Source organism: Pelodiscus sinensis, chromosome 14, assembly GCF_052426305.1.
Source record: "Pelodiscus sinensis isolate ZL-2025 chromosome 14, ASM5242630v1, whole genome shotgun sequence".
NCBI classification, from domain to species: domain Eukaryota; kingdom Metazoa; phylum Chordata; order Testudines; family Trionychidae; genus Pelodiscus; species Pelodiscus sinensis.
The window spans coordinates 43,604,312-43,630,464 of NC_143065.1; the positions used below are offsets into that span (position 1 = coordinate 43,604,312).

General features: G+C 50.4%; 1 protein-coding gene across 3 annotated transcripts in view; it reads right to left on the minus strand.

Moving 5' to 3' along the window:
- The window catches only part of ITGA11 (integrin subunit alpha 11), a 180,721-nt gene that overhangs the window by 71,474 nt on the left and 83,094 nt on the right, over positions 1 to 26,153 (minus strand). For all 3 annotated transcript variants that reach the window (XM_075896852.2, XM_075896851.2, XM_075896853.2), the window contains exons 3-9: positions 12,995 to 13,098; positions 11,226 to 11,317; positions 7,411 to 7,525; positions 5,731 to 5,858; positions 3,202 to 3,350; positions 1,657 to 1,801; positions 969 to 1,134 (exon numbers count right to left, since the gene is read on the minus strand). In XM_075896852.2, coding sequence (XP_075752967.2) covers positions 969 to 1,134; positions 1,657 to 1,801; positions 3,202 to 3,350; positions 5,731 to 5,858; positions 7,411 to 7,525; positions 11,226 to 11,317; positions 12,995 to 13,098 — 899 coding nt within the window. The remainder of the gene's footprint in view (positions 1 to 968; positions 1,135 to 1,656; positions 1,802 to 3,201; positions 3,351 to 5,730; positions 5,859 to 7,410; positions 7,526 to 11,225; positions 11,318 to 12,994; positions 13,099 to 26,153) is intronic.

Here is a 26,153-nt window from a genome sequence, read left to right on the forward strand (position 1 = left end):
AGAGAATGACACCAATTCACAGCAGCTGCAAACCTAGGCCCGGGAATACACGTGGCAGGGTCTGCCTATGGAGAATTGCCTCGTTTTCTCTGAGGGGGCCACACTGCTACAGAGTAATCCAGGCGTAGATGCTTGCCCATTGCAAATACCAGCTATGCCCCCCCCAAATATGGTGACTTTTGACATGGCCAGTCGGAACGGATTTTCATGGGGTCCCTAAAAAGCACCCAAGTGACTCCCAGTCGAAGCCCAGGCCAAATTTCAAAGGCCTGCTGGAAGCATTCAAGATCTTTGAAGAAAACTGGCAAAGAATGTTTTTATAATGGAAAACGTTAGGCAACGTTGCTCTTGGGGGCCACGGCTACTCCCCATCTGACAGAGGAGCACAAGACGTTCGATGTGCTGAAAGTCTTTCCGCACACACATTAGACCAGGGGTGGGGAACCTAAGGTCCAGGGGCCAAACATGGCCCCTGGCTTGCCTGGATCCAGCCCCTGAGGCCTAGGGCCCACCCCGCAGCATTGGGGAATCCAAACTGGCACTCCAGCCCCTCTACTGCGGGGCTGGAGCACACAAAATCTACTGAGTCTAGGCCCCCCCCCGGCTCTGGTGTGTGAGGGGAACATGGGAGGGTCTTTCTCCTCAGTCGGGGGCTACGTCAGCGAGGGGTTTTCTTGGTCGGTTTGTTTTGCTTCTCACTCCCCTGAATTCATTTTTCTGTGGGTCAGCGGCTCCCTGACCCAAAAAAGGTTCCTTGCCCTTGATTCTTAGACAACTGCAGTTATTTTAGTTTACAAAGTATGATGCTAATAATGTTGGGAAAATGCCCAGTGAGAAGGTCCAATGTTTGGGGTGGCTCACAACGAAAGTGGCAGGTTTACCGAGAACGAAAGCAGTTCTCCGTGCCCCAAGTGGCAGGAGATGGAAGATGGCCGGCAGGAACGTGCAGACGTTAGACATGCACTCACCTTCCAGACTAAATATCCTCTCTCCCAGCGCATCCACAATATCCTTCAGCGCCGCTTCGTCCGTGACATTAAAGAAATGCTTGTCGTCTGGGTCACTCGCGATGAATTTTATTTCATTCAAAAAGGCCTCGGGGTTGATTCCCCGTCGATTATAGTAACCCAGAACCTGGAGGCAAAAACCAAAAATAAGTCTGGCAAATTTCCCACAGAGTGGACACTTGCAATTCCACTGCAGGCAGAAGCCGGGAAGTGAGAAACACACGGGGATAGGCGGCCTAGCAGTTAGAGCACTTCACCTCGGGCTCTGCCTCCCGAGGGGCTACACAATGAAATGATATGAGCCATGAGGCCAGTCGCCTCATCCTGGGAAGGCTGAAGGAACATCGACAGAAGTGTCTGGGCCACGTGAGACGGGGGATAGGTTGGCCAAAGGGTACAAGGGCTGGTCATGAACAAAGACCATGAAGACGGAGCAAAAGGTGGTTGGAGATACTGAAGGGGCCAGCTTGGAAGGAGCACGTGCCAAGATGCTTGGAGATGGAGAAGAAGAGCAGCTAACCCGGACTGATGGGACAAGGCAAAGAAGGAGAATGCCCGGCTACTGGTCTGTACCCAGTTCACCACTGAGGAAGCTCGGGCTGACGCCGAGAGGAGCGACCGCGTCTTGTTAAATAGGAGAGTGACTTACTGCCACAGCATATCTGGTGACATTGTCCTTCTCGCTGTCTTCAATCACCTTCTCCAGGTCCGGGCTGTCGTGGGACTCCCCGTCGGTTATGACAATCATCACCTTCTTCGCACCTTTCCGCCCACCTTTCTGAAAGGCTTCCGAGCTGAAATGAAAAGGAAATACCAGGACCTACCGTAACAGACGTTGCCACGTGTGCGTGTGTGTCACACGTCATGGGCCATTTCCACCGCAAACCCCCTCTCCTGTCTGAACTCCGGCTTCACCTCAACCAATCCCAAGAGTCTCATTCCATTCAGGTCCACGGGACGTGACTGGGGCCGATTCACAAGCCACAAGGTGTGCTTTTCGTGGGCTGCTAATTCTTAAAAAGGAACTCCAACAAAATATGGCTGTTATCGAGTGATATTTCCTCCCAGTGATCCCACTTGTAATCTCCCCGTGGAATAATTCCATTAAATCCCGTTTACACCAGGGTAACGGATCAGAATCAGACTCAGTCTTTGTATTAAAAAGGGCCCATACATTCGATTTAAATTAAGAGCGATAGTGCTGGGGCTTAGTGTTCAACATTCCTATTCATCTCACGCCACTTACAAATCTGCAACAAAAGAGGGAGAGACAAGGTCAGGAAAAAACAAGAGAAAGAAAAAGTCAACCTGAGATACATAACTTCAGTGACGTGAATAGCGTAGCTGGAGTCGACAACCTTAAGTAAAATTTCTGCAGCATCCCCACGGTGGGGGGTGGACAGGTGAAACTCTTCCATCAACTTCCCTCACTCCTCATGATCCAGTGGAATATTGGCATCAACGGGGGTGCCATCAGTGGTTGATTTAGCGGGCCTTTACTAGACCCACTAAATAGAACTCTGAGAGATCAACCTCCCGGTAAGAGGAGACACGCCCTCAGATCAGAACTCCTCCAGCCACTGGGTTAGCTCAGATTTCTGGTTTGACTGTGGATCTGAACAGTGCAACCCAGGATAGGTTAAAAAAGAGGTACCTTGAAATAAATGGGCCCAAATCCTTTCCTCCGCAGCACAAAGCATGCAGAAAACCCACCTAAGCAACAGGCTGGGGGCTTCCCTGATCCAGTGTAAAACCACTATCACCCCCTTCAGCCAGCCATGGGATAGAAGTGTGTTAGGGATGGTAATTCTTGAGTGGTGGAAGAGGACCACTGCATGGTGTGAAACTATCCCAGCCAGTTCCAAGAGCCAAGGATGTCATGCCGACAGACAGCGACCCTGGACTCCCTGCTGTTGGGTTCAGCTGCAAGTGGAGAATTGAGCAGGATATATTCTGTTAGAAAGTATCTTTGCAGCTTTGCCTGGAAATATTCCCTAGTGCTGGGACTATTGTTCACTTTTCAAAACACTGGAAAGAAAGAAAGAAAGAAAGAAAGAAAGAAAGAAAGAAAGAAAGAAAGAAAGAAAGAAAGAAAGAAAGAAAGAAAGAAAGAAAGAAAGAAAGAAAGAAAGAAAGAAAGAAAGAACTCGAGACTTGTCGTGCAAATAAACGTGAGTCCGTATTTGTGATTTACCGAGCAAATTCTATCCCATACGCCGTCCTCGTTTCTGTCCCTCCTCTCTGCTCTATGTGACTAGCAGCTTCCACCACATCTTTTACAGACCTGTAGTCATTTAAATGAAATTCATGCACAACATCTTCTCCATACTGAACAACTCCAACCTAGGAATTAAAGGAGCATTACAAAGGATGCAAATTCCACACATGAGAGCATCCATCTGAGAAACAAAGACCCTGCTTTAGTGAGCAACTATAATGTCAGTCAATATGCAGTATACAGATAGATACAACGGACTGCTGTGTGGTTTACTTAAAATGCGACAATTAGGCATATGGGTGTGTAGTGAATAGGGCATCTGTAATGAAACCAGTTTTTCCCATATTTGATTTGCTTCTGTGCGACATGTAATGGGGCTAATAGGTATGTCCACAGCTGAACTGGAAGGGACCTAGAGAGATCATCAGGTCCAGTCCTCTGCCCTCACGGCAGGACCAAGCACCATCTAGATCATCCCTAAGAGGTGTCTGTCCAACCTGCTCTTAGATATCTCCAGTGATGGAGATTCCACAACCTCCCCAGGCAATTTATTCCAGTGTTTAACCACCCTGACAGTTAAGAACTTTTTCCTAAAGTCCAACCCAAACCTCCCTTGCTGCAATTTAAGCCCATCTTGTCCTATCCCCAGAGGCCAAGAACAATTTTTCTCCATGATAAGAACATATGTTTATTTAGTGACCTTCACACAAAAAAAGTGCACCCGGGAACCTTACAATTCGAAGAGAACATGAAGGACAGAAGCCGTTGTTGCAGGCACGTCCATTGCATGGTCCCAGAACTAGCTGCAAATGTCTCCTCCTTCTGCAAACCCACCAGCCCAGCCGTTTCAGAGCTCAGAGCACAATGCAGTCCAGCAGGACACAGGAAGCTGTTGCTCTTTGAATACTGCTCGAGGTTTGGCATTGACACCATGAGTGACTCCAAGAAGGGTTGGAGGTAGCAGCCAAGACGAGTGTGGACATTAATTGTAAGCCATTAAAAAAGGGCATGGATTAGATCAGCCCCTTTCAGCAGCTCAGCGACTCAAACCCTCCTTTCTAAGGGGGACCACTGGAGGCCTTCTGTGTGGCTGGCAGAGGAGACTCTGTTGCAATGTGTTCTCCATTCCTCCCCCCTCCCTCCGATGACAGTTGACAACAAAACGCCTGCATTCACCATGGGTCCGGATTCTGGCCTGCTCCCACCCCTACTCAAGCCGTCTGCCTCAGCAGCAGGAGAAAACTGCAAAGGGGCAGTGCTGCGATTGGGAGCCGAGTGACGCTGTGCCCCCTAATGCCGACCCATGTCTTGTCTTTTGGAGGACATACTGGGTAGCTCTCGATGCAATGTTGAGGATTCAGAATTGGCTGAAATCTTACTGTCCAATGTCTTCTCCAATCTTTTCCATCCATGTGTGGATTTTTCTATCTGTGTGTGTGTGTGTGGAATAATGTTATATGCGCACTGAGACATGTGTGAATGTGCACCACCCACAGAAACACAAAACCTAGTGGGGGGCGCTCTGCTAATCAGCTGGGCAGCATCTGAATTTCTCCTGAGTGGTCGCAAAAGCGCCCAGCGTACAGGGCACACGGCTTCTGTCCTATTCCCCCCTTCGCTTGCTGGCGAAGGTCCCAAAGCTAGGTACCAACATCCGCCACAAGGGGGCTGTCTAGAAAGCAACTAGATACCCCGGGCTGGCCCACACCAGCCGACTCAGGCTCTGAGGGCTTGGGCGGAGGGACTGTTTCACTGCTGGGTAGATGGTCAGACTCGGGCTCTCGGACCCTGCGAGGTGGGAGAGTCTAAGAAGTCTCCTCAGCAATGAAGCTGCCCCACAGCCCGAGCTGGCCGGCCTGGGCCAGCCAGGGGGGTTTCTTTGCTGTGTCGAGATAGCCAATAGGGTTCAAAAGAAAATGCAGGCGTATTCCCCCGGCTGCAAACTGCATCAACACGCGGCGCTGTTGGGGTAAGCGTCACGAGGCTTGGCCAGCCTCCTCCTTCCATTGCATCGTGCGGGCTGCTCCTTTCTTCCTAAGAGCGGCCACACTGGGTCAGACCAAAGGTCCAAACAGCCCAGGGTCCTGTCTGCCCACTGTGGCCAATCCCAGGTGCCCCAGAGGGAGTGAACAGAACAGGGAATCGTCACGTGATCCCTCCCCTGTTGCCCATTCCCAGTCTCTGACAAACAAAGGCCAGGCGCACCATCCCTGCCCATCCTGGCCACTAGCCAGTGATGGACCCAACCTCTGTGAATTTATCCAGCTCTCTTTTGAACTCTGCTAAAGTCCTGCTCTTCACACCATCTTCTGGCAAGAGCATTAACATCCTCAGCGAGGAACATTAACGTAAACCGCATCTCCATTGGCTCGGCCTTCCAATACACACTCTGCAGGTTTATTCTGGGCACCTGCCTTGCCAGGCTGCAGCAGAGACATTTCTCATCAGAAACAGGCCAGAGGAATTGCATACGTCAATGGACGGAAGACGCAGGGCCGGGCGTACCTGTATTTGTCCGGGCCCAATGTAAAACTTTTTCAGGATGTTTATCAGGAAATGTTGCACTTCCACCCAGGGATAGATGCTGTTCGATCCATCCAGAACAATGATTATGTCCATGTACGTTTGGCACCCTGTAGAAAATACGCAGCCGTATTAGTGAAACACTGCAGCAACAACCGCAAAGTGGGAATTTATGGTTCATTCTGGCAGGAGAGAGCTGCAGAACTTCCTAAGAATAATAGTCATAGAACACTTGCGTCCTAGAACTGGAAGGGACCTCGAGAGGTCATCAAGTCCAGTCCCCTGCCCTCACGGCAGGACCAAGCACCATCTAGATCAGTGTTTCTCAACTTTTTTTTTTAATAAAGTACCCCTTTTAAAAAAATCATAATTCCCCCCAGTACCTACAGTTTTCAGACACACAACATTTTTTTTCTACATTGCAACACATTTGTTTAAACAGCTTAATCGTAGCTGGGTGGGCGATGACATTTTTGGGTGTAAAAAGTACAAAAATACTAAAGCGCTGTAAAACTTAAAACAAACATTCAGTTTTCTCCAGATTTCAGTTGTGTTGACGTACCCCCCGACTTCTCTCGAGTATCCCTAAGGGTACTCGTGCCAGTGGTTGAGAAACACTGATCTAGATCATACTGTAGAGAAGCAACCTGTTTTGGGTAGCCCCGGCCTGAATTCTTTCCCTCTGCCCTCTTCCCAGTACACTGTAGGGGGGCAATCAAATTTGCTGGACACTTATTCCCGGTTTTGGAAGAAGTTGTTTTGTTTTCTTGACGTCACTCCAAAGCAAAATGTTTGCCAGACGTCTGTGCCCGTCACCTCCTTTGGGACGCCCTTCTCGAATAGTTTCCTTTGCTCCCTTGCCTTGTTTTAACTATGGACTTCACTTTGGCTACGTCTACGCTACAACACTATTTCGGGATACCGGAGTATCCCAAAACAGCTACCCTGCGTCTTCACAGCAAGCCCCTTAGTTCAGGCTCACTAGTCGGACGTCTCTGTAAACCTCATTCCACAAGGAGTAAGGGACGTTTCGGAACGGCGAGACATTTCGAAATAGGATACGCCATTTGCGTAGCTCCAATGACATATTGGCTGTGTCTACACTGGCCACTTATTCCGGAAAATCAGCCGCTTTTCTGGAATAACTTGCCAGCTGTCTACACTGGCCGCTTGAATTTCCGGAAAAGCACTGACGATCTAATGTAAAATCATCAGTGCTTTTCCGGAAATACTATGCTGCTCCCGTTCGGGCAAAAGTCTTTCTCCAGAAAACTGTTCCGGAAAAGGGCCAGTGTAGACAGCACAGAGGTGTTTTCCGCAAAAAAGCCCCGATCGCGAAAATGATGATCGGGTCTTTTTTGCGGAAAAGCACGTCTAGATTGGCCACGGACGCTTTTCCAGAAAAAGTGCTTTTCCGGAAAAGCATCCTGCCAATGTAAACGCGCTTTTTCCGAAAATGCTTATAACGGAAAAGTTTTCCGTTATAAGCATTTCCGGAAAACATGCCAGTGTAGACGTAGCCATCTTGTTTCGAGCGACGGTGCAGTGTAGACGCGCCCTTTGTTTTCTCACGGGCACGGACGTGAGTAAAGAACAAAACTTGGGCTGAACTTCCGAAGCAGGGAGCATGCGGGAGGCTAGGGAACAGATTGCTGCTCGTACTCTGGAGGGCAGGAGCGATGGTCTTCGAGAATCTGAAGTTGGAGTTCACCCGGGAGCACATTCCTGTGGTAAAGTAAGAACTTCCACACTCATGGGACCAGAGAGGGCTGCAAGCCTGGAAAGAGAATTGGGAAAAAGAAAACCTCAGTGAGGGGGTTAAAAGTGGCCTCTTCCTTAGCCGCCGTTTTCTAGGCTGCTAGCTGGTCTGCTGGGCTTTGCTTGGGTCCATAGCTGCATGTTTGGTTTGTGGAAAATAAAAAGGAAATGCCACGGCTTCATTTCAATGGTTGCTGTGGGGTGGGGCAGGAGAGGAGGGGTTCAGGATGCAAGCTGCCCCGGGAGAGAGGACAACCCCAGCCCTCTCTCACCACAGCAGCATGAGGCCAGGTGAGAAGCGCCTCTCCACGGCTGCTGCAGCTCCCCTGTGCTCCCCAGCCAGAGTGAGGAATGCAGCAAACTCTGCACTTTCCCTGCACTCTCTGACGAAGGGGAACATCCAGCCATGGCCCCGTATGAATCAGGGGGAGGGCGGAGCTTCCTTCCCAAAAGATGCCTCGGGGGTGGGAGGCTCGGGGATGGTGCAGACTCAGCTGGGGGGCACCCCTAACCAGCCCCTTTCACATGCCTGGTGATGTGTAAATCTGCGCTTCAGTTGCATTTTCGATTTCCTTCATTTTCGATTTCCTTCCTTTACAGTCCTCTTTCGAGAGAGGAAAGCAGTCTAGAGGCGCCCTCAGCGGCCACGCCAGTGAGGAATGCGCGTGTGGCTGGTGTTTGCTTCTCATTGTGTGCGACCCCTGACACATTTTTCTGTGCCCGCCCCCAAAAAGGTTCCCTGCCTCTGCCTAGAGCAAAGGAGGAGTCTACAGCCGCTAAGAACACGGTGCGCCTGTGGAGAAGGCAGACCCTGCAGGGGGTTCCCACAGTTAACGCAGAGGGTCCAGGTTTTCCTTTCTACCAGATGGGAACTCTTGGCACGGTTGGACACTTGTGGGTTATGCACAGGCGGAGTCGACGTCTGACGCTGGCTCCCGGCGGGGCTGTGCCAGCGGTTTCTCCTGTCCCCATATCTTATGAGGGGGAGTTCCTTGCCGGCCTAGGGGCTGGATTGAGAGACGTTCTCATCTTGAGCCGTGTGCATTGGCAGCACCAGCAGACAGTGCAGAGATAGCGGCAGTAGCCACAAGGCAAGCATGCGCGGGGCAAGTGTGCACGCGCCGTCTCTAAGGAACACAGCGCCACATTGCACAGTCAGCTGTTTGGGACTTGACATTTCCAAACCAGCGCTTGAGGTTTGCCAGCCTGAGCCTGAGATTGCTGGCCTGGGCTTGCACAGCCATGCTGACACGTCCAAACGCTGGGGGAGGCCTGTGGTTTGAACCATGTCCACGCTGCAGCCAGGTCTCCACTAAAGAGGAAGGTTGAATCAAGATACACAACTTCCAGCAACGTTAATTACGTAGCGGGAGGCGGCGTATCTTGTTTCGAGTTTCCCTGCCATCCCCACAACGGGAGGCCAACAGGAGCAAATGCTGTCAGCTTCCCTTCTTCCTCACTGGAGCAGGAGAGCTGGATGCCGATGGCGGTGCCCTCTGAGTTTGATTTAGTGAGTCTTAACTAGACCTGCTAAATCAAACACCAGAAGATCGATCGCAGCAGCACCAATCTTTCATTTAGTGAAGACATGGCCTACAAAGTGACAGGGCTGGACCTAAGTCACAGAAGAACTTGGGATCTGCCCTAGCCGCATCCTAGGGCCTGGGTCCATTGTGCTTGCTGATCGGAGTCAAACTGATTTTGTGTGACGGAAAGGGAGATTGAGCACAACGCTGAGTGCACAGTGAGTGGTATAGACGTTGTCGCCCTATGAGTCCCACAGTGCCGACTAACAAAGGCTCCGCTATTCTCTGCAGGCAGGCCGCTGAAAACGTGATCCAGGAATTCAACAGAACATTGACTTGCAACATTGGTTGCACGGGTTTGGAAAATGCCCTTTACTTTGGCAGGCTGGCAGAGCTCTCACATAGACTCATAGAACCATAGAGCTGGAAGAGACCTCAGGAGGCCACCAAATCCAGCCCCCTCCCCAAGGCAGGACCAATCCCAACCAAACCAACCCAGCCAGGGCTTTGTCAAGCTAAGATTTAAAAACCTCTTGGGATGGAGATTCCACCCCCTCCCTAGGGAACCCATCCCAGTGCTTCCCCACCCTCCTAGGGAAAGAGTTTTTCCTAATATCCAACCTGGACCTGCCCCACTGTAACTTGAGACCATTGCTCCTTGTTCTGCATCCATCACTACTGTGAACAGCCTCTCTCCATCCTCTTTGGAACCTCCCTTCAGGAAGTTGCAGGCTGCTATCAAATCCCCCCTCACTCTTCTCTCTGCAGACTAAACAAACCCAAATCCCTCAGCCTCTCCTCGTAGGTCATGTGCTCCTGTCCCCTCATCATAAGAACATAAGAATGGCCGTACTGGGTCAGACCAAAGGTCCATCTAGCTCAGTGTCCTGTTTGCCGACAGTGGCCAGCACCAGGTACCCCAGAGAGGGTGGACCGAAGACAATGATCAAGCGATTTGTCTCCTGCCATCCCTCTCCAGCCTGTGACAAACAGAGGCCAAGGACACCATTTTATCCCCTGGCTAATAGCCTTTTATGGACCTAACCTCCATGAAATTATCTAGCTTCTCTTTAAACTCTATTAGGGTGTGTCTAGACTACATGCCTCTGTCGATGAAGGCATGTAGATTAGACAGATCGGCAAAGGGAAATGAAGCCGCAATTTAAATAATCGCGGCTTCATTTAAATTTACATGGCTGCCGCGCTGAGCCGACAAACAGCTGATCAGCTGAGCCAACAAACAGCTGATCAGCTGTTTGTCGGCTCAGCGCGCTAGTCTGAACGCTCCGCGCCGACCTGAAAGCCTTTTATCGACATCCCCGTTATGCCTCGTAGGATGAGGTTTACCGGGGATGTCGATAAAAGGCTTTCATTTCGACAGGGGAGTGTCCAGACTAGCGCGCTGAGCCAACAAACAGCTGATCAGCTGTTTGTCAGCTCAGCACGGCAGCCATGTAAATTTAAATGAAGCCGCGATTATTTAAATCGTGGCTTCATTTCCCTTTGCCAAACAAACAAATCTACATGGCTCCGTCGACGGAGCCACATAGTTTAGACGTACCCTTATAGTCCTAGCCTTCACAGCCTCCTCTGGCAAGGAGTTCCACAGGTTGACTTCATGCTGTATGAAGAAGAACTTTCTTTTATTAGTTTTAAACCAGCTACCCATTAATTTCATTTTGGTTGCCCTCCGCTGGACCATCTCCAATGCGTCCACATCCTTTCTATAGCGGGGGACCCAGAACTGGACACAGTACTCCAGATGTGGCCTCACCAGACCCGAATAAAGTGACCTCTCGTGAGCCTCGCATTTATATTCAAAACTGGATAAAACAGCCCTGCTGCGGTTCTGTTAATTAATCAAGAGCTATTAGCCAGGAGGAGTAGGGAGGGTGTCCCCAGCCTCTCTTTGCCAGAAGCTGGGAATGGGTAACAAAGGAGGAATTACTTGATGATTCCCTGTTCTGTTCACTCCCTCTGGGGCACCTGGCATTGGCCACTGTTGGATTCTGGGCTAGGTGGACCTTTGGTCTGACTCAGTATGGTCATTCTTAAGTTCTTAAACAAACGACAGACAAATCGCTAGAGGAACACTGCTACCGAGATCCCTTGAGAAACTCACGATACCAAAAAAGCGCCAGTCCGCGTGCATATTAGGAGCCGATCCTTTATAGACAGAATCTCATTTCTTACCAGAAAGCTTTTGTCCTTGGGGTTGGTGGTCAGACTCAGGCCCAGACGCATGTTATCTTTGCGCTCTGACACGTTGGAGAGCGTTACTCTTCCTTGAGAAAGAAGCCCAGAGTTAGCCACGTTGTATCACTCAGCAAGATGCGTCACATCCAGAAGCTTCCGAAATGTGTCACACCTTGGAGAATCCGACCGAGGCTTTCCCCGTAGGAAGGAAGCACCTCAGCAGACCACAAGAGACCAGAAGAACTGTACCCTAACCAGGAAACCCACTTTTCTATTGTGCCATTGTGAGTATAGAATCATAGAACACTAGGACTGGAAGGGACCTCGAGAGGTCATCGAGTCCAGTCTCCTGCCCCCATGGCAAGACCCAGCACTGTCTAGACCATCCCTGATAGACATTCAAGTGTAAGAATAGAGCCAGTTGCAAGACATCTTGGTCTTGTTTATATTGCTGAGCCTGTAGTTTAGCTCCATAGACGTAACTGCCATCCAGTCAATATCTACGACCATCCCTTGATGGGCTGAACTAACAAAAACCCTTAGAAAAAATCTTGGAACTGTTCTAGCAAGTAATTTCCTTGCAGGTATGAAACACACACAGTGGCAGAAGTATACTTGCAAATTGATTCCCTTTCTTAAAATGGAGAGTGGCCCACAATGCAATGCTGTCAACCTGTTAATGTGAATAGCATTTAGGTTCAGCAAAAGAAACACTTTAATCTCTTCAAGCCTCCGGCATGTGGTTAGCAGGGTTTCACAAACTAATCCACCCAGATGGTGGTCTGATAATGTCCAGTTCTCACGTGATTATACTTTACATCTCTTGGTCACATGGGCGGGGCTTTGTTGGAATGCATGTTGGAGCTACTTCAGTTCAACCAGAGCACCAGAGAAGTTGGAAGGCAGTGTTATATGGGAGGGTTTTTACCACCTTGGCCACTCTTCCTGACGGTGGGAACTGAGGCCTTGTCTACGCTTACCGGGAGATCAGTGCTGCCAAGGTTGATTTAGCAGGTCTAGTAAAGATCCACTAAATCGACTGCTGATTGCTCTGTCATCAACTCTGGTCCTTCACCAGATCAAGAAATGTTAAGGGGTCTCCTGTTGACCCCTCGCAGCAGAGATGCCGTGGTAACTTGAGCTATGCTACGTTGACTCCAGCTACGCTATTCACATTGCTGAAGTCGCATATCTTAGTTCGACATTACCCCCTAGTGTAGACCTGGCCTGAGTAAAAAACTGAGCAATGAATGGGAAGATCAGGAGAAAACATGACCGGAGTGCACCTTTACAGCTCAAAACGACAGAAGATACATGAAAAGAAACACACACAGACACACAATGTTATACAGGTTGAATCTCTCAATTCCGGCACCCTCGGGACCTGACTGGTGCTGAACCAGAGAATTTTCCTGATCACAGGAGATCAATACTGTCTAGCAGCATCACCAACACTGCCACTGCTTGCTGGGCTGTAAGAGGACATTGAGGGGTAAATTAGAGCTAAATAACAGCACAAAACAGTGAGAGCCAGGACTGGTGGCTGTAAAGAAACTTTATGGAACTATGGGAAACTTGGCTCCACCCAGGCTAAGTGGACATGCGGCTAACTAAAATCATGCCGGACCACAGGGTGTTGCCAGACCAGAGAGTGCCAGACTAGAGAGGTTCAACCCATATATGACTTTAAAATCACAAGGTTTTTATCTGCTGATTTATGTGCCCCCGGGCTAGCTGCAGTATGTAAGTAGCAGAGCATGCGGTACCTAGGTTGAGTTTGGTGCAGTTGGTCTCGCCATTCACTGGACACTTGTAGACGTCTCCAGTCTTCAGCTGTCCATTGGTCTCATAGGGCGCTCCCACCACCAGCCTGCAAAAAGGAAAGTTCGGTCACGACACGAGCACACGTTTGTGAATAATGTATATTTCAGCACTGTGATGTTGTGGGCAGGCCGTACACTGTGTTTGGGCTGTGGGTGACCCCTACTGGCCTGTATCTGTAAGCACCGCACAGCAGGGGGGTCACCTAAGGTCACTTAGACAATGACCGAACCAGTTCTTACCTGCTGAGGGCAGGGACTGAACAAAGGCAGTAAGTGTTGGGGGAAGGGTCAATTTCTGGCTGGGAACATGAAGGGAACAGACTAAGCTGAGTGCTGAGGGTGGAGGGGGCGATGGACCCCCTAACCCAAGGGGTCTGAGGCATCCTGGCCCTGACTTCTGTAATTACATCACGTCTGTGCTGTGTCCTAGAGAAGCAATAAGCCCTCCCTATTCTACTGGCTGGTAGAGTCTGTTCTGGCTGCTACAAGGGTGCAGGATCGGGGTGAACCCCAAAGCCCCATCACAAGCAACAAACCCTGAGCTGCCACATCAGAGAGACCCCCCCAGGCATGGTTAAAATGAGTAGCATCTCAAAAAACCAGTGCTAGTGAATTAACACAGATGGAAAAGAAACATGTTCGGTATTTGTTTGAAGGACACATCCCTACGATTGACACAATTAAAGCTGGCCTGAAATGAAATACTTTTAGTTAAGTGAAAAAAAAAAAGTTTCAATGGACACAAATCCCCCCGATGTACACAGGAATCCACGGGTCACCTCCAGACATGAAGCCGATCGATATAAGTGAGGCTAGAATTGACTTGATGAGTATGCATTGAGGCAGCAATTTCCAAAGCTGCCTAACGCCCACAGATGCTCAGTTCCCGGCACTTGTCAATTGAGCATTAGCTCCCGAATCCTGTAGGATTTTATATCATGGGACTCCAGCCGAAAGTGTGTTCTTCAAGCAGCCAGACAACCTGGTAGGCTAATAACCCTGGGGGAAAAAATAACAACTCACGCCCACTTAATAATTCCTATGCTTTTATGGCATGTCAGGGGAAGTTCTCCCCTCTGGTTGTTTAGATGTGGTCATTTCATGTATCCAACCAAGTACCTAAACAAATAATTTGACCTAACATCTGTACAACAGCAGGGAACAATCAAGTATTAGTCCAGGTCTACACTAGACCAGGCAGCTCAGCAAAAGGTAAGCTAAAGCTATGGAGAGTACACAACTGGAGTTGGCTTACCTTAAGCCAAGCTTGGCAGTGTCTCCTACAATGGGAGGCTGGCAGGAGCAAATACTTCCATCAGCTTCCCATATCCCTGGCAAGAGCAGGCGTACCAAACACCGGCCGGGATGCCCTCTAAGTTCTATTTAGTGAGTCTTAACTAGACTCACTAAATCAAATTCCGAAAGATCAATTGTGGCAGCGGCCATCTTCGGTGTAGTGTCGACATAGACTATTAAACACAAATACTTTTGGATTGGAATGAAGAGCTACAAGAGATGGAGGTGCACACTTAAAAAGGATGAATTTGAAGATCAGCTAGCCAAACTCTCTAAAAGTAAGAGCAAGCTTTTAAAAAATCCATCAGAAGCTAAAAGCTGGCTAAATACCCAGTCGGGCCACTGGGCAATCGAGATGCTAAAGGAGCACTCAAGGACAATAAGGTCACTGTGGAGAAACAAAATGAATTCTTTGCATCAGTCTTCGCAGCTGGGGATGTGTAAACGAGTTGGGCCATGCGCCCCATTTTCACCTGGTACCACTTCCCTTCCCCCGTGTTTCCTTTACCCTTTTGAGCACCCTTCGGCGTTCGAATCTGTTTTGTCCAAGGCTCGCCGGGCCCTCACTTGCCTGGGATTTTGCTGACCCCTAAGCAGGGACCGGTCTCGCACTGACCACGGAGAGAGGGGAGTCCGGGCCTGCACCCTCTCACTGACCCCAGCCCAGGGCCCTAAGGACACGGACGCTTCTACTGTCCGGTCCGGCTGGTGGGGCGTCAGCCGTAACTCGCCAGCCCACAGGCTCCTTTTACCCGCCCTGGGCTACTTCCTCTCTCCGCGGTCAGATATCCCCTTGCCTCCGGGCTCACCTCATCGCCTTGAGTTCCATCCGCTGCTGGGCCTTGGTGAGAGGCCGCTTCCTCAGATCTCCCCTCTCTGCGGCATCTCCTGGGGTTTAAATCCCCGCTCAGACTCGCGGACCGTGGGATCCCACCCCTTCCGGCGTGGCCCTACATCCGGTCCGTTGGCGGGGCCGTGGTCCGACGTCACTCTCCCCATGTCAGCGCCCGGCCTCCAGGAGGTGCGTGGGCGTCCCGCCAGGACAGCCGCCCGGGAACAGCTGCCACACAGCCGGTAGGCCGGCCCCTGCACCGCTCGGCCCGCGTCACACAGCGCACCTGACGCTGCTACCTCGCCCCCTGCCCCGAGAGCTGCCAGATAAGCGGCCGCCAGCGGGACTGGAGTGCGGGGCGCCTCTGCCCCGTCACAGGATGTGAGGGAGGTTCCAAAACCCGAGCCATTCTTTGTAGGGGACAAATCTGAGAAACCGTCTTTTCCATTGTTTTCCCTTTTATAAATGTGTTGCTGTTTAATCAATAGCGTTTGCTTTGAACTATATCAGTAGTTCAGGGAAACATCCAGCATGCAGAGAGCGTCCCTGAATGGGGACACCTTACTTCTTGTCTGCACGGTCATGACAACACTGCAAGCTGGAGGGGGATCAAGCCCCTCCGGAATCCGGGACCCAGCCTTACTGAGAGTGGAAGGGGAGCCCTCGTGGTCAGACAGGCCGTGGGGTAAAAGAAGTGTGTAATGGACAGGTGGAGTGCTGACCAGCATCTGGTGACTAAGGGGTTACACTCAGGAAGCTAGCAAGGGTGTTGACCAGGGGCCCGAGAGAGCCAATCGACATAGAGGGTTGAAATCTGAATTGGATCTAGATTCCTTGCCTGCTTTCTTTGTGTGGGAGAAATAAACCAGGAGTGGAGAGACACAGAATGATTTAAACCCAGGCAGGACTACAATGTCTCCAAGGAATTTGGGGCGTGGGAGTGGATTGAACAAAGAGAAAATTGGAAGTAAGTAAAAGGAAAAGAGAAGCCAGTCGCATTCAGGGTAATTTTTCTTTATTTTGCAGTTTGGTTTGAAGTGCTCTGTGTGAATCTCTGCCTTCCCTCCCCATTTACCATCTAGGACTGTGCCCAGAGACGTTTCTCTGTGTTTTAATTTGTTTTCCCTAGTTGCGCTGTAACATCTCGCAACCAAGTACGCTTTATCAAGTTGATCCCTTGTTTTGTAATAAAAATCACTTCTTTTAAAGGTGCTGATTTGATTCTTGTGTCCTGGCAGGTCTGTCTGTGTGTGTCTGCAGGCCTCTGACTGAGGGGTCAGCGACCAGAGACTGCAGCTGGTTTTCTCCTTTCTTTTTTCAAGCTCTTTTGGGGCAAAAGAACTTGGGGTACCCCTGGGGTGGGTTCAAGCGTTCACCCCTGGCACAAAATCACTTGATGGTGGCAGCTTGTTTGTTTGCTTGTTTGTTTCTCAGAGCCAGGGAGTTTGTGACTCTGGGAAGTTTTGATAACCAGTGCCTATAGAGGCAAGGGTTTGGAGCTCTCTTGCAGGACCCTACCTTCTGCTCTCGGAGTGCCAGAGCGGGGAACAGACTTGACAAAGTGGGACCGAGGAATCAGATTCTTTTGCTAGCCCATGTCACTGGGTAGTGGATCAGCCAGGAAAGTTCCCCACAATAGCAGGACCAATCCCCTGCTTGCACCTTTCAATCCCAACTTGGAAACCCTAAATAAACCACCACCATCAAGTCCTGACTCTGCAAACGAGGAGAGCTTTAGCTTGCAGACTCTATAGGTGGTTTCAGCTAGCGGCAGTAACACGCTTAAATATGCGCCTGCTTGTCTCTCCGTCCGGCTCGGTAAATGAACAGACACTCTTTTGTTCTGCATGGTGCTGTACAACAGCTGGAAAAACAACCGGCCTCGGCACAGCTGGTGTGTGTTATGCTAGGAATGATTATCCTTTTCTAACAGCACTGGTCCCAAACAGGCATTAATAACTAATTCTTTAATCCCCCTCCAGTAAAACAGGGTTGCTCAGCAAAGCAAACACTCCCACAGTCTAATTAGCATTTGGGGGGGTTAATTGAAACTTTCCTTGTTACGCCACTTTGCTAAGAAGGAAACTAATTGGGAGAAAACAATACCTATCCAGTCCCACTAGCAATATTCTACTTTGCTAGAATAGTGGAACCGGCAGTCTCCTACTACAGACACAACTTATGCCAATTATAGTTTTGTCAGCATCGTAGAACCGCTGCCCTGAATTTCATTAGTTGCCTCTATTCTGGATTTTTTGCTGGTGTAGCTCCATCAGCAGGTGGGTGTGATTTTTCACACCCCTGAGCAGTACTGCTATGCTTGCCAAATTTTGTAGTGTAGACCCGGCTTCTGACTCAACCCAAACCACACTTTTCAGACGTTGAATGAAATCTTGATAACTCCCCACACACCACCAGGAGTGGAAATCGCCAGGTACCATTGCTATTCTGGCTAGCCAGAGAAGGGCCCTGGACAAAGAAGCCATGACATTGGGGGTGAAAGAAATCAAAGAGATGAACCTCAAAAGAAGGGAAAGATGGGTAGGGTCTTGCCTACAAAAGAGATTCAGAAACAGTTTTGAATCACAGTCCAATTGATTGCCAACAAACAAGGGCCGCTATTTTCATTTTAGAGCTTTTGGCTTCCCAAGAAGAAACAAAACGTAAGTTCTCTAGAGTGCATCAGAGCTTGGAGACTTTAGAGATTCTTTCGCTTCGACATATAAAATGAAGGCACTCATCCGTCGGTAGTTACACAGTTCATTAACAAGCTGTCAGAGTTCATCACCGACACAAATTCATTCTCCTAAAGCAACAGTCACACCAAAGAAAACCAGCTCCTGAAGCAGACCACTCCTAACTTCCTCAGACACTTTCCTATGGGAGAGATCTTTCACGCCAAGGCTCAGCTAAACTAACACCTATCAACAGACACGATTATCAGGTCTCAATGAAATGTCTCTCACAGGAACACAACAATATCATGGGTCTAAAGCAATCCATTCCACGCACCTCTGAGTCATTTTCACAGCCTGAAGCTACAGGGAAACCAAACATATTTACAGACACAATAAAGAAAATCTGAAGCGAACGAAAATAACATTTTGTCCCTGAAATACAAGGCACGGGTTTCCACTTTGGATCACAGCAATTTTAAATGGTTTCTGAGCTGTGGTCATCAAGGGTGCATCTACACTGCACCGGTAGCTTGAAATAAGCTACTCAATTTGAGCTATGCAAATTACGTAGCTTATTTCGAGTGCATTTCGAAATAGATGATTTCAAAATTTCTACACAGTGCCAAATTTCAAAACAGCGCTATTCCAAAACGTCCCTTACCCCTCATGGAACAAGGTTTACACGGACGTCGGAATAGCGAGCCAGTGATTTTGAAAGCTATTTCGAAATAACGGGCATGTTTAAAAAATGTGTGTGATGGGACAGGGCTACCCTGCACTGAGACACAGGGAGTTTCCCTAGCTCAACTGGCTGAGTGGGCCCCACCCCCACAACCCCGCTGGGCATGCTCAAAAGAGAGGCCAGGGATAAAAGCCCGGGGAGCCAGCCACTCGGGGGGAGGTCCCAGAGGGGAAGGAGCTCAGGGAGGAGCTCCTGAGCAGCTGCGCCAGCCGCCGCCTCAGCCGCAGCATCAGCGACAGCACTGGACCAGGAGGCCCTCGGACCAGGACTGGCCTGCCGAGCGGTAAGACGGGACGGAACAGAACTCTCCTTGCGGTAGGAAGCGGCCCAAGGTGGAGGATCATACCCTGGGGGCTCGGTGCGTATCGGTAGGAATCTCCGCCGAGCAGACAGCGGAGTTCACCTGCCCATGCCCTGCGAAAGGGCAATATATTCGAGTCTAAGCCTCAGGACCGTAGTCACCCCAGGAGAGGGGCATGTACTTTGAACTAGGCTGCAGGGCCGTAAATACCCCAGTAGAAGGGAAGATACTTTTGGACTTGGCGTCAGGGGCCGTATATTCCCTGGTAGAGGGGCATTGAGTATAAATCACCCTGCAGACTGGGTTTGCCCCAGAGAAAGGGGGCTTTACAATAGGTGCCAATGTCACTTGTACAGTCGAGGGGGGAACGCGCCCCTCAACAACGCGGAATAGCTATTTCGGGATACCAGACGTATCCCAAAATAGTGCCGCAGTGTAGACGTACCCCAAATGTCATGGCAAGTTGGTAGCTCAAGGAACGCTTCCCCAGCTATTTAAAAAGTGGATGGAGTTTTAGTTACAGGAGACGTATAAATGTGGGCTTATATTCCCAGGAGCAGTTATTAGGATGTGGCAATCATGTAGAGTACAAGGGTGGGGAATCTTTGTTGGGCTGGGGACCATTGACCCACAGAAAAATCAGCTGAGGGTCACACATAAATGAGAAACAACCTCCCCCCCAAACAAAAAAAGCCCCTGACTGAGAAGAAGAAGAAAGACACTCTCATACACCAAAGCCTAAGGGGGCCCAGGCGAGTAGATTTGTGTGCTCCAGTTCTGGCTTCTGGTCAGAGCCGTTGTGTTTTACCTGCTCTCCTCGTAGGCTGGGTTACTGGGGGCCAGCAATGAACGTTGAAACATGGATGAATTTTTATCTGGTTTCGGTTTCCTGAGGAAAGTGTCCCTACTAGTCAGTCGCTTACGCAAGGCTGGAGCGCGCGAGCCTGCCTGGGGCAATATGATGATTCACCCGATGTTAAAAATGTCTGGGTGCTGCTAGAAGGAGTGCAGATATTTCCCTTAATCCCTTTCCCTGCCGCTCGTCCATATTTACCCCCTCCCCTCCCCACAGCCCCAAGGTCCCTTCCCCTCCCCATCTCTGCTCCCTTCCAAATGCCACAACTAGCTGCAAAACCCAACACGTTCCCCCCCATTCTCTGACACCCCCGCTTCTCCCCAGTCCCTTGGTTTGGACCGGAAAGTTAGACCACTCTGAACATGTTAGGAATGGCTCATGTTGGTAGGGTGGGGAGAGACGGTCTGTCTGCCCAGTGTCTTGCCTCCCTTTGATCTTACCATCCCATTGTTCGTGAAACGTGACTGCATTCTTCTAGCTCTTTACTAGCGCTTTCCTGCTGACCTCTGTTCAGACCAGTGTTAATATCCTGGACAAGGCTTCTGAAGTAACAGAAGTCTGTGTGGATTTTAAAATATCACTGTGATTGTGTGTCACCCGGATACTGTGACATTAGACTGCCTGGATATTCTCGCATGACGTTCTCATAAACAAACTAGGGGAAAACAACCTGATGGCATGCCATGGCTCCTTCCCCACTCTGGCATGATAAATGCAGAAGTGGGGGCCAGCAAGTGTACTCCAAAGCCTTATCTACCAGGCTTTGGTATAAAACTTCCCCCAAAATCTTAAAATCCTAGATCTTGGGAATTAGGTAGTTTCATTAGGCTTTATTGTTTTAAGGGTTGGGTATGGGATCTGATGTCTGGCACTGCTTAAAAGATGTTTTGGCTTTTCTTTGTAACTAAGTTCTAGGCCCATGGAGTTTCTCCATGAGTATATTTTGTTACATTCCCATCTAGTCATTGGCTGTGTCTACACTGGCATCCCTTCCGGAAAAGGGATGCTAATGTAGCACGTCGGAATTGCAAATTCCGCGGGGGATTTAAATATCCCCCGCGGGATTTGCATTTACATGGCTGCCGCTTTTTTCCGGCTTGGGGAAAAGCTGGAGAAAAGCGCCAGTCTAGCCGTTATTCTCTGGAAAATAAAGCCTTTTCCGGAGGATTTCTTATTCCTACTTGCAATTCCGACGTGCTACATTAGCATCCCTTTTCCGGAAGGGATGCCAGTGTAGACGTAGCCATTATGTCTGCAACAGGAATATTGTTGTAATAATAAAAGTCTTCTCTTTTATTTTTATTAACCTGGCATTGGTTACTTGTGTGTCCTGATTTTATAATAGGGGTGAGATTTCCCAAATGATCTTTCCCCTGATTTCTTTATCAATATTTGGGTGGTGGCAGCGGAAGTTTGAATTTCCCAGGCTTCATTTGCATAAGCGGGGCGTCGCCATTTTTAAATCCCCGCTGGTTCGAACCCCGTGCCGCGCGGCTACACGCGGCACGAACTAGGTAGTTCGAACTAGGCTTCTTAGTTCGAACTACCGTTACTCCTCGTGGAATGAGGAGTAATGGTAGTTCGAACTAGGAAGCCTAGTTCGAACTACCTAGTTTGTGCCGCCTGTAGCCGCGCGGCACGGGGTTCGAACCAGCGGGGATTTAAAAATGGCGGCGCCCCGCTTATGCAAATGAAGCCCGGGAAATTCAAATCCCGGGCTTCATTTGCAATTGCGGTATGCCTACATTACCCCGCTATTTCGAAATAGCGGGGTAGTGTAGACATACCCTAGGTTAGATAAATGTCTATCAGGGATGGTCTAGACAGTATTTGGTCCTGCCATGAGGGCAGGGGACTGGACTCGATGACCTCTCAAGGTCCCTTCCAGTCCTAGTATTCTATGATTCTACTTCAAGATACACTCAGCCAGGAACCTACCCCTGTAACAAACCCCCTTGCCAGGTCTGTCCACACGTCCCCACAAGCTACACCATCACAGGACCCAACTACACCAGCCACAACACCAGAGGCTCATCCACCTGTACATCCTCTAGTGTGATCTGTGCCATCAAGTGCCAGCAGTGCCCCTCTGCCCTGGGTATTGGCCAAACTGGACAATATCAATAAATGGACCCAAAGTGGACATCAGAAATGGGAACACACAGAAACCTGTAGGGCATGGGTGGTTGGTGCCCCCAGCCCCACCTACAGCCCGACCCCCTCTGTTGAGGCCCTGCCACCTCACCACAAGGAGAGAAGGAGGCGGGGCAGTGCGCAGAGCATGCACGCCACCCCCACCATGGGGAGGGGAAGAGACGGGAGGAGGCCACACGGCCCCAGCCTCCCCAGCCCCGGAGCACAGGAAGGGCAGGCCCTGGGGGCAGCAACACTCCGTCCCCAGAACACTGACAGCCGGCATTCTGGGGGCAGAGTGTGGGCGGGGCCATGCCTGGCAGTTTGGGAAGGCAAAGCCCTCCCCTGCATTGGATACTGGATGCCTAAGCTGGAGGGGAACGTTTTAACCTGCCTGGGCACTCAGGTATGCATTTAAAAGTAGCCGTTTTTCAGAAGCCGGAATTTCAGAAGCCAGTTATAGAGAATCTGCAGAACTGGAATTCAGCTACAGATTTGACACCGTTACCCTGGGCTTGAACAAAGACATTAACTGGTTGGCGCATTACAAAGCCAGTTTCTCCTGCCTTTAACATCTGCATTTCCACATCAAAAGCTACGAAAGGGACACATCTGGCCCACTCAATTATCTTCATTAACATGGATCCTACAATTGACAGGTACTTGGTTTCTATTATTTCCACTCCAATTCATCTGAAGAAGTGGGGTTTTCCCACAAAAGCTCATGACTCTACATATTTTGGTTAGTTTCTAGGGTGTCACAGGACTGCTCGTTGTGTTTAAAGTTACAGCCTTAGCAGAACTCCGCCTCTGAGATTTTTTTAATCCCTCTAAGGACTGCTACATTGTCGGCCTCACTGCATTTAGTGAGGATGAAGTGCAGCGAGCAGTGTGAATCTTAACTACACTCAGGTACCACACATTCACAAACGGTCCCTCCTTCTGCCACCTGGCCAGTCCGCCTGGTCACTTGGAGAAATGGGTGTGTCATTGCCTAGTAACTAGTGGGAAAAGCTAACTTTTTAAAAGCAGTTTGATTTTCATCCCTACTTCGCAAAGTTAGGGTAAGAGATTTTACATGAAAAAGCACCTTGCTTTCAGAGCACTTTACTAAGGAGGTCAGTATCTTGAGCCCTATTTTTCACACAGGGAAACTGAGGCACAGACCCCATTCCAATGGGGGTGGGGGTGATGGGTGGGGGGACAGTAGACTTGGCTCTACCCTGGCATAGCTCCCCGCTGTGCTTGGCAGGTTCCTTCACAGCAGCAGGGAAGGAGCAAGAGCTCAAGTCCCTCAGACAAAACTCTCGTTCCCAGGGTGCGACAGAGAGGTGGCTTCGGCCTGGGAGTTTGCCCAGCCAGAGCTCTCCAGCCCTGCTCTGCGCCAGGGAGCCTCAAGAGCAAGAGTGCCTCTCTCCTCCCCCTCCAGAAGCCTGTATTTATACAGCCCCAGATGGGCCCTAATTAAGATTGCCAGGTGTCCGGTATTGACCTGGATAATCCGGTATTTTCGCCTCCTGTCTGGTAAAAAAAAATTAAGAAAATACTGGACACCTAAAATGTCCCGTATTTTCTGGGTTTTTTTCCCTGCCAAGAGGTGAAAATACCAGACACCTGGCAACCCTACGACACACTCGGCAACTGGGCCCAGCCCCTGGGTTTCCCCCCGCCCCCACACATATCCCCTGCTTACCTGGTTCCACAGGGAAGCTGCGGTTCTGGCTTGATCAAGAAAACAAAATGGCTGCCACCAAAAAGCCCAAAGACCAAGGGGAAGCAATGCCTTCCCAGGGTCTTAGTGCTCAACCGCTCCCCTGTTCCTATCTCTATTCTGACTCTACACGCAATGAAAGGGGAGACCTTTTTTGGTTTTTTGCTCAACAACTTTGGTCTCCCTCTTTTTCTCCCCTCAACAGAATTTTTACCTCAGTGTTTTTTTTTGGGGGGGGGGGGGGAAGTTGGGTATTTTTGAGTAAATCATCAGGCAACTCTAGGCCCTAATTGGCTGGATCTGCCTCATATATGGGCTCCACAGCCCTAGCCGGCTCCCAAGGCCAGACTTAACCCTTCTTTAGCCAGGGCGGGGCAGACACCCCGTCACACTTTCACACAGTGAACAGTACGTTGCTTGAGAACCTCGCCATCGCCGGGGCTTTGCTTCCAGTGCATTTCCTCCTTGAGTTGCATTTGCAACCAACTTCCAGTGCATTTCCTCCTTGAGTCCGGGGCGGGGAGATGTTTGGCCTCACGCTTGGGAACAGGTGACGTTCGCTTTCCCATTCGGAAGCTTGCTGTGGACATATACATCTAGCAGATTGACCCAGCGGGGCTCAGGTCCTTCACTCAACTGATTTTTGGGGTTTTTTTGGAAAATAAAGTGGAAATGTCCAGGCTTCATTTCAAGCATTGCTCTGGGGTGGGGGTGGGGAGGAGGGGCTCAGTTTGCAGGCTGCCCCAGGGAGAGAGAATAACCCCAGCCCTCTCTCAGCACAGCAGCCAGGTGAGAAACACCTCTCCATGGTCGCTGCTGCTGCGGTGGGCACAGCCAGGGGAGGGGTGCATGTCCCCTGTCTGGGACAGGTCCAGGATTGTCTGCCCCTGCACTCCCCAGCATGGAGCTGCGGTAGAGGTGCAGAAGGAATGCAGAAAACTGTGCACTTTCCCCTCACTCCCTGGCAAAGCGGAGCAGCCTGCAATGCTGCCGTATGAATTGAGGGCAGGTGCTTGGAGGGGATAGGAGGCTCGGGGCTGGGGCAGACAATTGGGGGGAGGGGAGTGGTTACACTCCCAGGCAGCCCTTCTCACCGGCCTGCTGATTCTGTCTCTTTTGTATGGTTTTACGAGACTCAATCCCATTCTAAGCACATCCCGTTGGCCTGGCAGAGCCTCACCCTGACCCTGTTTTACGTTATGATCAGAGGAAGCTGTGTACCATATCTGGTGGTCCTAGCTCTTAGCGTTTAGGAGGAGCTCTTGAACACAGACAGACAGACAGACTCCCTAGGGGAGATATAGTCCCTGAGAGTCAATACGCTGTCACAGAGCTTGGAAACACGAGCCAGACACCCCATGCAGGCATTACTCCATAAAAGTAGCCACATATCTCCAGCCTGAAGCACTGGGAGCAGGAGAATTACTCTTTACAGCAGGGCTACTCCACTTTGAAAGCTCCAGAGGCCACAATGATACTCCTAGCACATGCCAAGGGCCGCAATTTAAGTGTGGTTGCATATACATGCAAATATATGCAAATATATATGCAAATCGCTTCTTTCACATTGACAGGCATGAGTACAAAGATCAAGGCAAGACTACACAACACGCAGGCCCCATGTAAGTCAGTTCTGCTGATATTGACAAAGCGCAACATTTCCTCGATTTCCACCCACACAACAGCACTTTTAACGTGCAAGGAGAGTCCCGGAATGTACTAGTAAAACGCATTTCAACAGAAGACTGTTATATTGACTCGCCGTCGTGGAGCGTGTTCCCAGTGGAGGCCACGTTCAAAGATCCCACCCACGGGCCGCATGTTGAGCCCCACGTAAACCCAAACCGCACCACAGGCCGCAAACAAACTGGCCACGGGCTGCATGCAGACGGCGGGCCACGGGTTGAGTAGCCCTGCTCTCCAGTTTCTTCGACTCAGGGCAGAGAGGTTGGCAGAGCAGACTCCATCAGGCTCTCCTCATGGAAGCAGGAGGGGTAAGGTTGCAGGTTCCAAGAGGCGGCCAGGAGGGCAGGACACCGGGAGTATTTTCATGGGATGCTGGGGAGCCGTGCGAGTGGATTTAGGACTCGGAAAGGTGCCGGACAGACACGCCAGGAAGCGGCAGTTGTCTCTGTAGGGAACAGACAGCAGCAGGAGCAGCTTTTTGATGCCTGGCATCTGTGCTTTGGCCCAGTCAGGGTCGGGCATTTGTCGGAGCCTGCGCTGCGGGTACCAAAGGCCGTGCCGATGGTGCAGATGTTCGTACGTGTCAATCGGCCTGATGGTGCAGGGAGGCCACCCCCCAGCTATGTGGTCTCACTCAGCTTGAGTCAGATTTGAACCCCACACCTAGCACTGACCTGCCTCGGTCTCCACAGGGGCCCCATTCGACAGGCTCTGCCACCCCGGGGTGCTCGTCAGCCCTTCAGAGGCGGGAAGGGACCATTGTGACCATCTAGTCTGGCCACCTGCACAACACAGGCCGGTGTGATGGGGCGCAGCTTGAGACCCTATGACCCAGCTTCCCAAGCAGGAGGGCTCACCCCAGCACCG